The sequence below is a fragment of the Sturnira hondurensis genome, unplaced genomic scaffold (genome assembly GCF_014824575.4).
Source record: "Sturnira hondurensis isolate 20B ecotype Veracruz unplaced genomic scaffold, ASM1482457v3 Scaffold0003213, whole genome shotgun sequence".
In the NCBI taxonomy this organism is placed as follows: Eukaryota; Metazoa; Chordata; class Mammalia; order Chiroptera; family Phyllostomidae; genus Sturnira; species Sturnira hondurensis.
Window position 1 is genome coordinate 497,056 of NW_028075844.1, and position 17,133 is coordinate 514,188.

The 17,133-nt window shown below is 49.3% G+C and overlaps 1 protein-coding gene across 5 annotated transcripts in view; it reads left to right on the forward strand.

Moving 5' to 3' along the window:
- The first annotated feature begins 6,640 nt into the window (after positions 1-6,640).
- RFX1 (regulatory factor X1) overlaps positions 6,641-17,133 on the forward strand; it is a 34,843-nt gene continuing 24,350 nt past the window's right edge. For 2 of the 5 annotated variants that reach the window (XM_037041824.1, XM_037041821.1), the window contains exons 1-2: positions 6,803-6,879; positions 15,535-15,898. In XM_037041824.1, coding sequence (XP_036897719.1) covers positions 15,580-15,898 — 319 coding nt within the window. In that variant the 5' untranslated portion in view covers positions 6,803-6,879; positions 15,535-15,579. Of the gene's footprint in view, positions 6,880-10,917; positions 10,923-15,534; positions 15,899-17,133 lie in introns of all 5 variants that reach the window. The other 3 variants (XM_037041823.1, XM_037041825.1, XM_037041822.1) reach the window with 3 other exon arrangements.

Genomic DNA, 17,133 nt, shown 5'->3' on the forward strand with positions numbered 1-17,133 from the left:
AAACAGGGCTTCTAGGTTTCCCGCTTCCGCCTGGCTTACCCTAGGAGGCAAGTCTCTCACAAAAGCAGCTGCAGGGGCTGAGCCACTTGCTTCGCCAGTTGGGCTGGATCCTGGGCACCTCCCGCCTGGAAGACTCATTCATTGTTAGGGGCACTTATCAGTTCTAGGGCTCAGCTGGCATTTCCAGGCAGACAGGGCTGCTACTGCTTCTCCTCTTCCATCCAGGGGCATACCCAGGGACAGCAAAACACATTGGAAAGTCCCAGAAAAGGAGACAGACTGTCTGGACTCTGATGCCTCCAGCTGAGTGACTCTGAGGGAGCCACTTCACCCTTTGAGCCTCTGCTCACCCGCCGAGTGTGGGGAATATTCTACACTTAAGCTTATTGGGAGGATTTCATCTAGCTACTTTACCTCTCTGACCTCACCTTCCCCTTTGTTCATTCTGCCTCTGCCCGATGTTTGATGTTTGTTCCTGCTCCCAGGCCTTTGCTTCTGCAGTTTCCTCCACCTCAGGTTTTTGTGGGCTTTATTCTCATAACTCAGGCTCAGTTCTCTCGACCCCACTGGTGGCAAAACGGCACCAGAATGTTGCTAGCAATTGGTACTTGAGTGCTGGCTAAAAAAAAAAAGCATTCAGAGCCAAGATTCAAATACAATAAAAAGTTTATTTAGAAAGTCACTGAGGTCAAAGAAATAAGCCGTGGAAGAAGTGAGCCAGCTGAGTTTCGTGGGCTCAGCGAACAAGTTACAGGAGGGCCCTTGGAGCTTAGCGGGGAGACGCAGGGAGAGGAGGGAGAGGGGGAGAGAGAGAGAGAGAGAAAACACACACCTGGGAGAAGGAGGTTGGGGCAGAGGGTAGGGAAAGGTGGGGTGGGGGTTCCTCCTTAAAGAGAGTTCTGGGTCCTCCAGCTTGAGGTATCTCTCTGGGGGTCTCAGGGGTGAATCCGATAGAATATCCATTAGCTTTCCATGCATGTCTTTTCAGGGTTGTGGTCTCTACGGACTGGTTGACAACCGGGTCATTAGTCAATGCAGCTGGTCCTGAGGTCAGCCATGGAGTCACTTGTCTGGTATTGCTGCTTTTCTGGGCCTGGAGCTGAAATACAATTGAGGCCTAGATGTATGTGATGCAGGTCAGAGCTTCATTGTCCCGGTAAGAACTTGTTTGTCAGCCCCCTTGCTTGTTCCTCCTCTTAGGGGTCCCACCTGCATGACTAGCAACATGCCAGGAAAGGGTCCGAATTGTATGACCAGCCAAATGAAAGGCCAAGGGGTCTGAACAGCATGACCAGCAATACGCCAAGAGAAGAAAGGTTACCCTGGGAGGAAGTCCTTGTTTTCCCAGTTTTACCTGTTGCTAGTCACCTGGGACTTTCCACCCTGGTGACCTTTATACCTGGCTCATCATCCGTGTCTGCTCAGGCCTAACTGCCTACTGCAATCCCTCTTCAGGCAACATAGGCTACAGCATCCTCTTACTCTTTTTGCACACTCTCTAATGTTGCCTCCTGTAGCCCTTATAAACTTATTTTGTGTATTACTTTCACTGATAATTGTGTGCCCCCTAGAATGCAAGCTCTTAGGACTTGTCTGCTTTCGTCACTTTTACAGCACATGCTTTGCATGGAGGAAGTGTTGGGTGAACTAGGAAACGGAAACCACTTTTTGTCACATAGCAGAACTCACGTTAGAATCTTGGGCTCTAAGCCTGTACTTTCTTTTTCCTCCCTTTTCTGCCTCTGGTGGGGAATAGGCACAATATTTAATGGGGTATCCAAATACTCAGTCATCAAGATAATTATTGTTTTCAAAATCAAAAGTAATGCAAATAATATCATCAAATAATATACTTTTAAAGTATATGTTATTGATTATGCTATTACAGTTGTCCCATTTTTTTCCTCCCCTTTATTCCCCTCTGCCCTGCACACCCCCTCCCACCCACATTCCTCCACCTTAGTTCATGTCCTTGGGTCATACATATAAGTTATTTGGCTTCTCCATTTCCCATACTATTGTTAACCTCCCCCTGTCTATTTTGTACTTATCATTCATGCTTCTTATTCTCTGTGCCTTTTCCCCCATCCTTGCCCCTTTCCCTCCCCGCTGATAACTCTCATTTGATCTCTATTTCTGTGATTCTGTTCCTGTTCTAGTTGTTTGCTTAGTGGGTTTTTTTTTAGGTTCAGTTGTTGATAATTGTGAGTTTGTTGTCATTTTACTGTTCATATTTTTGATCATCTTCTTTTTCTTAGATAAGCCCTTATAACATTTCATATAATAAGGGCTTGGTGATGATGAACTCCTTTAACTTGACCTTATCTGGGAAGCACTTTATTTACCCTCCCGTTGTAAATGGGAGCTTTGCTGAACAGAGTCATCTTGGATGTAGGTCCTTGCCTTTCATGACTTTGAATACTTCTTTCCAGCTCCTTCTTGCTTGCAAGGTTTCTTTTGAGAAGTCAGCTGACAGTCTGATAGTCACTCCTTTGTAGGTAACTGTTTCTTTTCCCTTGCTGCTTTTAAGATTCTCTCCTCTTACCTGGCTGGCATAGCTCAGTGGATTGAGCGTGGGCCTGCGAACCACATGATTGTGGTTCAATTTCCATTCAGGGCACATGCCTGGGTTGCAGGTCAGTTTCCGGCAGGGGACTCACAAGAGGCAACCATACATTGATACTTCTCTCCTTCTCTCCTTCCCTTCCCCTCTAAAGACAAATAAATAAAATCTTTAAAAAAAGAAGATTCTCTCTTCTTTACTGTTGGGTAATGTAATTATGATGTGCCTTGGTGTGTGCTTCCTTAGGTCCAATTTATTTGGGACTCTCTGAGCTTCTTGGACTTCCTAGAAGTCTATTTTCTTTGCCAGATTGGGGAAGTTCTCCTTTATTATTTTTTCAAATAACGTTTCGATTTCTTGCTCTTCCTCTTTTTCTGGTACCACTAGGATTCAGATGTTGGAACATTTAAAGACCCAGAGGTTCCTAAGCCTCTCCTCATTTTTTCTTGTTTCTTCATTCTGTTTTGGTTGAATGTTTATTTTGTCCTTCTGGTCCAAATCATTGATTTGAGTACCAGTTTCCTTCCCTTCACTGTTGGTTCCCTGTATAGTTTTCTTTATTTCAATTTGCATAGCCTTCAGTTTTTTCTCTATTTTGCGACCATACTAAACTATTTCTGTGAGCATCCTGATTACCAGTGTTTTAAATTCTGCATGTGATGGGCTGGCTATCTCTTCATTGCTTAGTTCTATTTTTGGAGTTTTGATCTGTTCTTTCATTTGGGCTATATTTCTTTGTCTTGATGTGCCTGTTACATTGTAAGGGATGAAGATTTAGGTATCTGCCAGGGCAGGGAAATCCACATTGCTGTGCTGTGGTGCTGTATGTGGGGGACAGGTCCCTGAGGGAATAATGGTGCTTGCTCAGTTCTTGGCCAGCTTTCAGTCGCTTCCCCCACTAACCACAAGCAAATTGGGTCCTTCTGGTGCTCATTCCTGGAGGCATTTGTATACATTTTAGGATCCTGTGGGTCTCTCCAATGAATTGTCCTGTGAGGGTGGCAGTTTCTCCCACTGCAACAGGGCACAGCCAATAAGGGGGGCCCTCAAAAAAGGGATTTGGAATGGGGTCCAGAACTCGGGCTGTCCAGGAAATATTAGAAAGACATATAAGATGTCCTCATCCCTTACCTCCCCCCACAGGTGTATGTTGGGGGAAGGGACAAATGGAGCAGGGCCATTGAGAGCTATTTTGCATAGCAACAGTTTCACAGCTAACCTCTGGCATGGTCATTTAACATATTTATAACCTTTAACTGGTTTCATGGGTATGTTAAATAGCTGTGGCCATGCTCTGAGCCAGGGGGATGGAAGTGACTTCCACCCAAGACTAACTGGGAGGCAACTCCCCCTGGTTACAGCGCCTGCGTGAGAACTTGGAGTTGATTGGCTCCACGCCATGGGGCCATGCCTGCCCAGACTTACTATGGCAGCTCAGTAAACTTGGAATATGCAGGAATGCTGGCAGGTGTAGCCAGTTGTGGGAGGAGTCGGAAATGGGATCGCAAAGGAGGACTGGCGCAGGTATTAAAAATTCAGACACGGCAGCCATTGGAGGAGTACCACGCAGCTTTGCCAGAGTGGGGACACCCTCAGCCATGTAAGAGAAGGGGGAGAGCCACGCAGTTTTGGCAGAGTGAGGACCCCCTCTTCACCAGGTGAATGGGGATACCAAGTGGCTTTGCCAGGATGGGGACCCCTGCAGCCAGGTGAAGAAGAGAGCCACGCGCTTTTGGCAGAGTGCAGACCCCGCAGCTTTGGTAGAAGAGGACCATGTGGCTTCAGGGTGTTCCCTGTGGCTGCATGGCCTGAAAAGCAGGAAAGTCTGCCTGGAAAAAGGGTGAAAGAACTCTTTGCCAGTGGGTCATGAGAAGGTACCACATGGCTTTGGAGTAATTAGAGATCATGCCTGGACAGCAACACAGCTGACGGTGCCTGAAACACCGGCGTGTGCTTCTTTTCCAGAGTTACGGTACCCCAAATTAGGGCAGGGGGAGAAGGAAGCGCTCTGGCATCTGTGGGTATCCAAAAGGACTTTGATATTTTAATGAGGACATTGGGTCACTACTTCAAGTCTACATAGCTTGAAATAAACCTTTCGTTTCCTTTTCACAAATCTCTGGCATTGAGAGACATCTTTCCTCTGGCAGTGGACAGATGAGCCCAGTAGGTGGTCAGGACAATATTAGTATAACTGTCCTTGGGAGGGGCCCCTGTTGTTCTGTAACAGTTTTTGGCATCCTTGGGTGGGCCAAATATTCCCCCTCACCCTTGGACCTCTGTTCTGTAACACCACTGCTGCAACCCCCCAGGTTTTTACAGGCAGAGGTTTTTGAGGTTTTATTTCCCCATGCTGGAACCCCACCTGGGGTTGTGGGGTCTCTCCCACTCCCCGGTTGTTTCTCCCAGTTTACCCGCACACAAATGTGGGACAACCCAGTCTGCATGCCACCACCTCACTCTCCTGGTCCTCTCTGCTCTGGCTGCCTGTCTTTGCACCTCCTACCAGTCTGAATGATTGTTTCTTCTTTAACTTCTCAGTTGTTGGACTTCCATACAGTTCAATTTTCTGGCAGTTCTGGTTATTTTTTGTTTTTAAATTTGTCATCCTTCTTTTTCTTGTGCTAGGAAGCAAAGAGTATCTACCTATGCCTCCATCTTGGCAAGAAGTCATGTATACATGTATTTAAAAGCAAAAGAAAAGAACTGATCCTGCACCTGCATGATTCACCTCATCTTAACCCCATTGCTGTCTCTATTTAAAATTGGGGTATTTTTCCCTGGCTGGTGTGGCTCAGTGGATTGAGTAGGGGCTTGTTCGATTCCCAGTCACCGCACATGCCTGGGTTGCAGGCCAGGTCCCCAGCAAGGGGCACAGGAGAGGCAACCACACTCTGAGGTTTCTCTCCCTCTCTTTGTCCTTCCCTTCCCCTCTAAAAATAAATAAATAAAATCTTTAAAATTAAAATTGTATTTTGTTCATCATGCATTTATTTTTTCCACTAATTTTGATTTTTAATATTTTATTACAATATAATTTATCTTGATGCTTCCGTTGTTATGCAAGATGGGTTCATCCTTCTCTTTGCTTCTCTTCCCCAGGGGAAACTGAGCCATGGAAAACCTGAGACGGGGGAGCAGTACAAACCCTGCTAAGCAGCCAGAGTTCCTCTGGGGTGGGTAAGTGTGGGGGCTGACCTTTGCTTATCACCTGCAGGGAAACAGCTAATTAAGTCCCCTGCCCGTGGGAGACCTTTCCCAGGATGCCTGTGCTGCATGTGGGGCAGAGATAGTGGCGGTTATGTCCACGGCGACCTTTACAGGATTGACTGGCAAGGAGGAGGGAGAGGACCGGGTGGCCATGCATCGGGCTGTCCTGGGAGGAGGTGCCTAGCGTGCAGTTGCGCGGGGTGGGGGATGGGGAGTGGGAACTGGGCTTGAACCCCATCTCAACTCTCCACGTGTCTTACCATCCTACAGGGCTATGGGGGGAGGGGAAGGGCACCTATGATGTCATCGAACCCTCAATCCAGCCTACGCCCGCTGTCGTCACAGACGAGCAGCGTTGCGTCACCGCATTCCTCCCGTGACGTTAGTGCGGGAGGCTAAGAACTGGCCCACCGGGAAAGGGAGAAGTCGGAAGAGATCTTTTCTTTCTCGCCCTAACATTTGGTAAGGCGTTTATAGTACACAGGAGCGGACTACCACTCCCAGCTAAACTTGCGTGCTGCTCCTGCGCCCAGCCTCCAGTTAGAGAGCAGAGCAGACATTGGGGTAGATTGACATCCCTTTAGACGAACCAGAGAGTGGGTTGTACAGCCGCAAACCAATCCTGACCTCACAGACGCCACCCCTTTATTCTTAGCTCGTTGCTTCTTTCTAGGAGTGACGGGCTCCACTGCCTTTGAGAATTCAGTTTCCTTTGATGGACATTCCTACCGATAAATCAGAGCGCCCAGAAGTCGAGGGGGTGTTGAAAAGCGTGCCTTGGGACCAATAGCTTAGCGGCAGGGCCCAGCACCGTCCAATCACTTCTCCCGACATCACCAATCACCCAGGACCCTGCCCGGGCCGTGACGTAAGTAGGGTGGGTAGCAACAGTTGCCCCGGTGAGGGAAACGGAGGCGCCATAGCCACGGTAGTCGTGGCGACCAAGCAACCCGGCAACGCGAGTCAACAACAACAACCGCCAGGCCGACCCCCACCCCCACCCCGGGCCCGGCTTGGGGACCCCCGGCACGTTCTGTCCCCCTCCCAACATCGCCTGCGAGACCTCTGGAAAGCCCTTCTGCGAACAGAAGTGGGGAGAAGCCGAGGTAACTGGAGCGGGCCGGGGCGGCAGGCCCGGTCAGGGAGGGAGGCAGGGCCCGGGCAGCGGGTGTTGTTGTAATCATAGTCCCGGGGGAAGGGGCGGACGGTCAAAATGGCGGCGACTGTCGGGGCCGTGGGGGAGGGGGCCAGGGCCCGCTGGGGTGACACCACCCGCCCTAGGCCCCGCGGCCCGGCCCCCGTGAGGGGCGGGCGCTCACTGGCCGGCAGAGAGTGGAGGTCTGCAGGTCGGGGCGGGGGGGCGCTTTTATATGGCGGGAGGGGTGGAGGGGCGGGTCTGAGGAGGTTGGGCCAATAGGAACTAGGGAGGGGTGAGGCGGGGCCAGGCCCTAAGGTGTGGGCGGGCCGTCCTGTATAGTGTGAAACCGGGTGGGGCAGCTGCCTCCCGGGCCTTACCACGCTCTCTAGTGATGAGAGGCGACCTGTGCCTCTCTTTGGAGCAACCCCTAGTCTTCCTCAGGACTCAGTGCCTGCACACTTGAGTCCTCAGTTTCTCATCCTGTAAAATGGGGAGAATCATTGCCGTCTTCCCTTTTCTGCATTTCAGGGATTTGCTCATTTCTTTCAGAACTTTCTAGGGCCTAATCTTTGAACTTTTACCCATCTGCTGTTTCTGAATGATAGATTCACTGTTATCTAGTTTTGATTTCAACCCTGCAGTTCTCTCCTAAATCTGCCTTCTCTCTTGAGAGGAGGCGAAGAGAGACAAAATTTCAGTGAGAAGCTGTGGGCTAGCCTGGAAGATTTGATTTGCAAAAATAGAAGCTCGTGGCAGGGAGAAGTGATCTTGAATGACTGAGAGGAACAGAAACTTGATTGCTTCTCTGGAGGCCTCTGTCGTGGACTAGATGTAGTCCCTGGGCAGAGTAGTCCCTGGGCAGAGAGAGGGCTTGTCACTGGAGATGGGACCATTCCTAGCGGTTCTTCCCATCCAGGTCTCCCTTTCTGGGTAGCAAATGGCGCTTGAGGAAGTTGCTTTGATTTATTAAGCTGCTTTTCTTGGCCAGACACTTTTTTCTTGTCTGTCAAGTTGTTGTCAACTATGTCACATGTTACTGAGGAGGTACCAGCCTCCAGAGCCACATGCCCAGGAGGGAGAGGGTCACTGAGGTCAGAGGGAAGGGGAAGTCTTGTTCCACCTTTGTCAGAGGAGAATCTGAGTGACTGCTTTGCTAGACAAGATCTGCCAGGTTGGGGAACTTTTTTTTTTAAATAGCCGCCCAGGCCAAGTTCTCTTTCTCTAGTCTCCGTCTTGCTTTGGAGCTTGGCATCAGCAGAGCCAAGTGGCTGTGCAAACTGCCACTTTTAAAATCAATCATACTTCAAGGAGAGCCCTGGCTGGAGGGGCTCAGTGAACTGAGCACAGGTGTGAGAACCTAGAGGTTGCCGTTTTGATTCTAGGTCAGGGCATATGCCTGGGTTGCCGGCCAAGTCCCCAGTTGGGGGCATGTGAGAGGCAGCTGATCAGTGTTTCTCTCATACATCTATATATGTCTCCCTCTCTTCTCCCTCCCATCCCTCTTTCTAAAATAAATAAGTAAATAAAACTGTTCCTGCCTTTGGGGGAAAAAAAGCATGAAAAAATATATTACTTAAAAAAAATTTACCTCCAAGAATTTAAGATAAAGCTGGGAGCGGGGGTGTGGTCTCACTTCTACAGGTAATTTTCTTAGGACAGGCCTTCTTTGAGAGGTAACTTTCCCTTGAAAGTTAGGAAAGGTAGAGATAAATTTTCAATAAAAATCTTGAAATAACTAAGTTGCCAGAAAGAGCATCACCTGTTAGAAAAGCTAATTTGGTAGCAGAAAAACTTGTTAACTACCCCCACCTCCCTTAATTTTCACATTCAAAAGGTTCAAACCCAGAGGGTCGTTTGGCTAGTGTAGGTGTCACAGGTGAGCACAGGTAACCAGGTTCTTGGTGATTTGGACAAGTAATTGAACCAAACATACAAAGTTTATGACAGAAAGAGAGCAGATTTATTAAGCAATAGTACAGTCCACAGAACATGGGAGAGGGCCAACTCTGAGCAGAGATTGACCTCAGGGGCTGGAGGGTTTCCATCTTAGGAGGTATTTCCTGGCCAGTTTTGGCGGGCTTTTATTGAGCATGTACAAATAATTGTATTACTTTAAAGCAACTGCACATGTGTCTCTCATGATTTTCCGTGATTGGCCATTGGAGAAGAGGGTCGTACAATGTTAATTTATTATACTATTATAATACTATTATAATGAAGCAGGGGTCTTGTAGCATCTTCTGAAGGTGCATTCATGATTCACCACAATTCATCACTTTTCCAGCAAGTGAGAACAACCAGTCTTAGAACAGGGTCTCTGTCCTGTATGGATGTCCTTTATCTTAGCCTTGGGGCACCTGTGGAGTTTCCTCCTTCTTGTCTATCTCCTGCCTCATAGGGGCACTGTTTTGTTTTGCTTGTCCTTGAAACAATCAACTACTTTCTAGCTTTATGCTCTTGGGCAAGTCACTTCTCTGGGCCTCAGTTTCCTTCAGGGTGAGTTTGGGAGCAGTGATCATTAGTAATGATTTTAATCTCGTGTTACTGTGCTCTGGATCCCATAAGAGAATACACAAGTTGAGCATCAAATTCGTAGTAATTGCTCAAACTGTATTAGCTGCTACTGTTGTTAAAATGATTGTTGCTTTCTGCTCAGCCCTTGGAATTACACCATTTGCATTTATTTATTTATTTATTTAAAAGATTTTATTTATTTATCTTTAGAGAGAAAGGGAAGGAGAGAAGGAGAGAAACATCAATGTATGGTTGCCTCTTGTGAGTCCCCTGCTGGGAACTGGCCTGCAACCCAGGCATGTGCCCTGACTGGGAATTGAACCACGATCGTGTGGTTCGCAGGCCCGCACTCAATCCACTGAGCCACACCAGCCAGGGCTGCATTTATTTTTATCATTTTGAATGGGATGAGAACCTAGTGGCTTGAAAGGTTCACTCTCTTGTTGGGCTGTGGGGCTGGTGACAGGGATCCCAGGGGCTGGATTGCCTGGATTCCAGTGTCTAGTGGGAAAGTGTCACTCTCCTAAGGTCCTCCTCTGGCTTTTAGGAGAGTAGCCAGAAAGAAAAATTGTCCCTGGACTCCAGGCCCCGACTCAACCCTAAGCCTTCCAAGAGGCAGCTGGGTGAACTACCAGTGTGGGTATCATGGAAAATGTATCTCTGGAGCTGAGGTCCTTGCTCTCCCCTTCCCATATACTCCCTTGCATCTTGGGGTTGAGGACAGAAGATGAGCCAGGCAGATACTTCAGGGACATGGTCTGCAAAAAGTAACCCAAAATGCATAATCTTCCTGGCCTGTGGGGCTCATTCTGGACCAGGACGCATCACCAGCCCTGTAGCACAAGTCTGTTGCAGGCAGGGGGCAGTAACTTTTCACAAAGTCTCACCAATCAGTGGACTCTAACCTACTTTTTTTAAAAATGCATTTTATTTTGTTTTATTATTTTTAACCCTTACCTGAGGATATATTTATTGATTTGAGAGAGAGAGGAGGTGATGAGGGGTGGAGGGGAGAAGCATCAGTGTGAGTGAAAAGCATCCATCGGTTGCCTCCCATATTCACCTGACCAGGGACTGAACCCACAATCTAGGTATGTATCCTCACTGGGGTTGGATGGAATCTGCAACCTTTTGGTGTACAGGATGATGCTCTAGCCGCTGAGCCATCTGGCCAGAGCTTTAACCAGCATTTGACACTCACTATCAGTGTGCTCCTAGCCCATGGGCACTCACTTGACAGTAAAGAGTTGAACCCCAACTGTGTTCTAGGAGCTGGAGTTGGAGTGATGGATAAGGCTGGCTAGGTATCAGCCCTTGGGAAGCTTCCTGTCTGGTCATGGAGGGGTAGAGGAACTATGAATAAGGAAATAAACAAACGAGGAAAAACAGGGCCAGGAAGAAAATAAAATAGGAGTATGCGCTGCAGACTGCTGAGGGAAGGAGTACTTGGAACTCAAGAAGGTGACAAATGAGCTGAGACCTGAATGGTAAGAAGGAGTCAGTGGTGGAGGGTAGAGATGAGGAGAGCATGCCTATAGAGCCGGGGGTATCAAACTCATTTTCACCGGGGGCCACATCAGCCTCGTGGTTGCCTTCAAAGGGCTGAGTTTGCCTTTCAACTCCTTAACAGTTAAGGAGTAAGTTACATTTATACAGTCCTAAAATTATTTCAGCCCTTTGAAGGCAACTGTGAGGCTGATGTAGCCCCCAGTGAAAATGAGTTTGACACCCTTGCTATAGAGGGAAGAGCTGGTGCAAAAGTCTTGAGGCTGGAGGAGGCCTGGGGTGTCTTAGGAATAAGACCTGGCCAGAACATCCAGAGTGAGAAAGGCAGGAGTTGGAGTGCCAGGTCCCACAGGGCCCGGTGGGTCATGGGAAGGGCTCTGGATTTTATTTATTCTCTGTGATGAGGAGCACTGGGGTCTTTTAAATAGTGTTTGTGTTTTCAAAGGATCTGAATAGACTATAGAGGTAAGAGTGAAGCCAGGAACTAGTGACAAAGCTGTGGCAGAGGTCCAGGAAGAGTTGACAGCTCAGACTTGCACAGTGTTGATAAAGATGGAGAAAAGTGCCCAGCCTCAGAATCTATTTTGGAGGAATTGCTGACACGTCTTAGAAACTAATGGGGTGTGTAGGATGAAGGAAATGCACATCATTATGAGTTCCCTATGTCCTGTAAGTTTCTTACTGAAGCTATTCTGCAGATGAGGAAGATGAGTCTTCTCTCCCTTTCCTCAGAAGGGCCTCATCTAAGATGTAAACCATTTTGCTATAGGATCTGGTGTCCAAAACAGGCCACAAACTATGGCCACCACCTGTTTTTGTATGGCCCATGAGCTAAGAATGATTTTTACATTATTAAAGGGGTGGGGGAAAATCAAAAGAAGCATGTTTTGTGATAATGGATAATATGTTGTGATGTGAAAATTATGTGAAATTCAATCTCAGTATCTAGAAGTAAAATTTGAATGGCACAGAGCCACACTTACTTGTTTATGTATCATCTATGGTTGCTTTCACACTGCAATAGCAGTGTGAGTCATTACAACAGAGACTGTCTGCCCACAAAGCCAAAAACATTGACAGAGTTACCCTTTATAGAAGTTTGCTAGTCCCTGATCTACAGTAATTGATTCAGTCTCCAAAAACATAGCCAGTGGTTTTGAAGACAGGTGCAGCCATTGGTGCTTTTCTTGGCAGTTTCATTGCCAAGGAACAGATTTGCTTAGTGATTCCTTTGTTTCTTATTCTCTGCTCTGTCAAGAAAGGTTTTCCAAAGAGATGAGGGATGCCTCATGCTGTACAGATATTTGTGACTTATTCCTCTGTAGGGAACACCTTAAAGAACTCTGCTGAACCTAGTCATCCACAAATGGGGGGAAAAAAGAGTTCCCTGGTCAAATAATTATGGGAGACTTGGTATCACCCCTCCAGGAGACTAACTGTGGCAGTGCCAAGAAGGCTTCCTATAGAGAAGTTGGTGTAACTGTTTTATCTGTTCCTAGCCTACTGCTTTGAACTCAGCCTTTCAGCCCTCATTGTTGATTCCTGCCCCTGTGTGGAAGGGATGAGGCCTGCAGACTTTGAATCTTGAGGAAGAGAAAGCATTGAGAGAATGTGGAAGTTTCGAAGCCCTTTTCTGGTGAGAGGGGCCCCAAGGGGCCAGCTCTCCCAGGGCTGAGAAAGCCCAGGCCAGGGTTTCTCAGAAAGCATCCCCAGAACCACCTGCCTCAGAATCAGCCAGGGGTGGGGTAGCTCAAAGAGCAAACTCCAGGGCCATCCCAGACTCTGGGCAGTGGGGACTGGGAACCTGAATTTAGCTCCAAGTGATGCTGATGGCAGCAGAATTGCATTCTTTCTCAGTGCCTCCTTCTAAGTGCTTGAGGATCATGCCTACCTCCTTCCCCCTTCATACCCACCCAGCACAGATACTTGTGGAATGAGTAATAGTAATAATAGCAACTTCCACTTTTCTGTGGTCATTGGGCACTGGGCTGATCTCATTGGATTTTTACAGTAGCCCTATGAATTGGCTGTTCTCACCATGCCCAGGTGACAGATGGGGAAACTGAGGCCAGTTATGTGTTCATGAATTAAGAGATAGGCCAGGGTTCATATGGAGGTGGATCTGATACCAGGCAGATGGGTGGTGATTGGCTACAACTACTTGAGTACTTATGCTGGGCCAGAGTTTGGACCTGATGGTGGGAGGAGTCCCAGGAGGTGGCCCCTGTAAGGCTGGAAGGAAGAAGTTTAGGGGGCGCAGAGGCTGGAGGAAGATGTCTTCACCTTGTGTGTGACAGACAGCTCAGGTAGGCAAGCTCCCTCGGCTGCCTGAGTTACCAGCAAGGAAGCACTGAGATGGGCCATCCATCCACAGTGCCCGGTGGACAGCTCCCCATCTGCCTCTGCCCCTCTGTCCCTAATGCCCTGGCTTGGTCTGTAGGAGAGCCCCAGGGCTCTCCAGATCTGCCCAGGCCAGCCAGCCAGCAGAGCCCTATGGCCCCTCCCTAGCCTATCCCAAACCCATTGAGCGGGCACACCCAAGTACAAACCAAAGCCCCTTTTCCTTTGTACTCCACAGCCCAAACGTAGGACCTGGCAGCTCTGTCCTCCTTCCTGGAGCTTTGTTAAAGGGTCCTGAGTAATGATATGAACCAGAGCCATTTCCTAAGTGCTTATCCTATGCTGGGCGCTTGGCCAGGCTTGCCTGCATGAGCAGGCTGAACTTAGCAACCATCCTCCCATTTCACAGGTGGGGCAATGGAGGCCCAGGGAGGGGAGGCTCTTTTCCAAGTCACACAACTAGGAGATAGCCAAGTTCAAGTCTTGCATCAGCTCCATCCAGGACTTGTTTCTTACCCATCTTGCCCCCTGCTGACTTGAACATCTCTTGGGTCCCAGGGAGGGAGATGCAGGGGAACCATTGCGTTGCCCAGCATCCCTCAGGCCGCTCAGGTGGGCTTCCTGTCCATCATTTCTGCTGCTTTAATGGGGATCCAAGGCAGGTATCTAACCTCTGGGGGCGAGGGTTGAAGGATAGGGTGGGGGGCAAAGGGGGGGTCTCTCAGATCTCCTCACCTGAAAATTTACTGGTTGTGAAAAATAAATGAGCCTGGCTCCCTGAGTATGGCTTGAGGCTTAGAGCACATCTGGGGGTCAGAGAGACCTAAGTTCAAATCCTTCCATCCCTTGTTGCTGTGCACCCTTCAGCAGCTTACCCCGGAGCCTAGTTTTGCTCATCTCTAAAGTGGACATGGTGGCTCCTCCCTCACCAGGCTGCTGTGAGGAGACAGTCATAGCAAAATGCCCCTGGGGCTTCTCCTCAAGGAGCAGCAGTTGTTTTTCTCCTCCTTCCCCTTGAAAATCCCACTCTTATTTATTTATTTATTTATTTATTTACGTTAATTGTTGTTCAATACAACAATTAAATTAAATAAATAAATTGTTGTCTTTTACTCCCATCCCAGCCCACCCTCCGAAAATACCACTCTTAAGTTGGATCTCAGGCAGGGCTCTCAACCTCAAATAACTCCAGGGGACAAGGCAGGGCCTTGGAAGTATGGGGCTGGGGCTGTTCCTCTGCACCAATCAAGCGTTTGTCCACTGCTCTTAGATGCTCAGAAGCTGGGGATGAGGTGCATTAGTGGTGGTTTGGGGATGGGGTAGAAACTATCTGCCCATCCCCTGCTGAGGCCTACCAAGAGAGACACCTTGCCTAGCCTCGCACCTGGAGAGGGGCCGTGACCGTTTAGCATCCAAAAAGGCTGCTTCTATCTGGTCAGATGGGCCTCGGAGGCAACAGCAGCTGCTGAGCCTGCCCTGTGGCCCCAGAAGGGCACTCTCTCCATGATAGTCTCACATCTGGTGTGTTCACCTGTAACTGCCCTTAGGGAAAGGCCTGAATGCTTCTGTGGCCATAAGCAGTTCAGGGGTGTTTTGGATTCAGACACCTTCCTGGTGTCTGGCATCCCACTGGAAACAATACTTAGTCAAGAAACCAAGTCCAGATGGTGGACATATAGAAGGTAGCATGGGCTGGCCGGCCGACAGTTTTTTCCAAGACTTTTTTTCAGCATTAGCTCAGAGCACCCAGGGTTCCAACTCAGCCTTGCATTTCCCTGCTCTGTGGCCTGGGGCAATCTCCTTAACCTCTCTGGGCCTCAGTTCTTCATATGGCAGACTGAACCCAGACTCAGATGTGATTATTGCAAAGAAATAATGTAAAGTACAGTGCCCAGCCTGTAGCAGCCTTCAGGAGAACTGTACCATTTATCCTTGGGTGAGGGTCTGACTGAGTCCCCCTCGACCCCTAGCACAGGGGTCCCCCAGGCACCAGGGGCTGGGACAAAAGAAGGCAGAAGTCCTGGACAGGATTAAGTGGAAGAAGCGCAGACCAGCTTTGGTCCATACCCAGTGCCCCTGTAGTGATGGGTTGGTTATAGTTGGCCACCAGCCTCAGAATTTAATTAAGTTAGTGATGAAACCAAATGTGTCTCTAGGGAGCTAGGAGCTGCCCATGGCTTCCTCTGCCTGTGAATTAATTTTTGTTTTTCCTTCTTTTGTTTTTTTCTTTTCCTCTTTCTCCCTCCCCTTCTTCTTCCCAAGGAAGAAAAAAAAAGCCTTATTTATTATCACTTTCCCCACTGTTGGCATGGCAACACAGGCATATGTTACTGAGCTACAGGCAGCCCCGCAACCTTCCCAGCCACCACAGGCGCCACCACAGGCCCAGCCCCAGCCCCCGCCACCTCCATCAGTAGCCCCCCAGCCCCCCCAACCACCTGCCAGTGCCACCACCCCTCAGCCCCAGTATGTCACTGAGCTGCAGAGCCCCCAGACCCAGGCGCAGCCACCGGGCAGCCAGAAGCAGTATGTGACGGAGCTCCCGGCTGCCCCTACGCCCTCGCAGCCAGCCGGCGCTCCTGCCCCATCCTCAGTGTCGCAGCAGTACATCGTGGTCACAGTCTCTGGTAAGTGGACATGGGTTCGGGGCCAGGGTATGCTTTGAACTTCAAGACGAGCTTTTGGTAATGTTCTGGCAGTGAGAGCTGTCACTTACTCTGCCTCTCACCAGGCCGGCAGATGTCAAACTCTCTAGGATTCCCAGGTGATATGGAGGGCATCTCTAGGGAAAGAGTTGTCAGACCACACAGGGAGGCCCCGTGTCCCCTACTCCTCCCCCCCAGGGCATCTCTTAGAGCTGTTTCTGTCTATCCCCAAGGAAGGTGTCATGTGAAGAAAGGACTGGGCAGTAGATTTAAGGTTTATAAACATCTGCGGGAGAGGAGGGGAGTGCACCTGCTGCACTGAGAGTACAGTCCTGGCTTCACTGCCAGGCTCCCCTGCCTCAGTTTCCTCATCCAGAAAGGGACCCAAATGTTTCACATGCTCAGGGAATGTGTGAGGTGTTCATGGAGGCACTTCAGGGAGCTTGGCTCTGGAGGGCCTGAGGGTGTCACCTCCCCTTCCCTCCCGCTTCATTTTTGGCAGGACTTAGGCATGTGGGACTTTTGGCTGGACAAGTTGAAGAACATGTGGTCAAGGATTTGTTTCTCACCGTGGCCACCCCTTACAGCTATGGAGCAAATCACCAGGACACTTGGGTCATGGCACCTGTGGTTCCTGCCTAGAGTATCTACCCATGTCCCAGTTCCTCTCAGGACAGGGCCAGGCTGGGCAGAGGGAACTCCGAGCAGAGGAGTTGGGGCAGGCTGTCGCTCCTCTGGGGGAGAATGCACAGCTCAGACCAGGACTAGGCATTCTTAGTGGTCTCCAGTGTGCTATGAGGAAGGAGGAGGATGAGGTAAAATTCCCAGCTGGGGCTGGCCTGGACCCTTCTGAGTGAAAAAGGACGTGGGGTTCCAATGCATCCCTGGAGGCTGTGGAAGGAACAGGTCAAGACTGAGTTTAGGACCGTAAATGATAGTCAAATATGTGGCAATTAACATGGCCTTGTGGGACTAGGACATGCAACCAGGGCCCTGGGCAGCATCCTAAAGACTCCTGGCAGTTTTGGGCACCCAGGAGCTCAGAGCAGTGATGCTTTACCACACAGACAGTGTGGAGGCATGGTGCATGAGAGCCATGCTGAACACACTGGGTTGAGGCCAGGCTGTAGGCATGACCAGGGTTCCTGGGCCACAGGGTTCTCAGTGCTGCCCAGTGATCCTGCTGCATCTTCTCTCTAGTGTACCCCCCACTATCC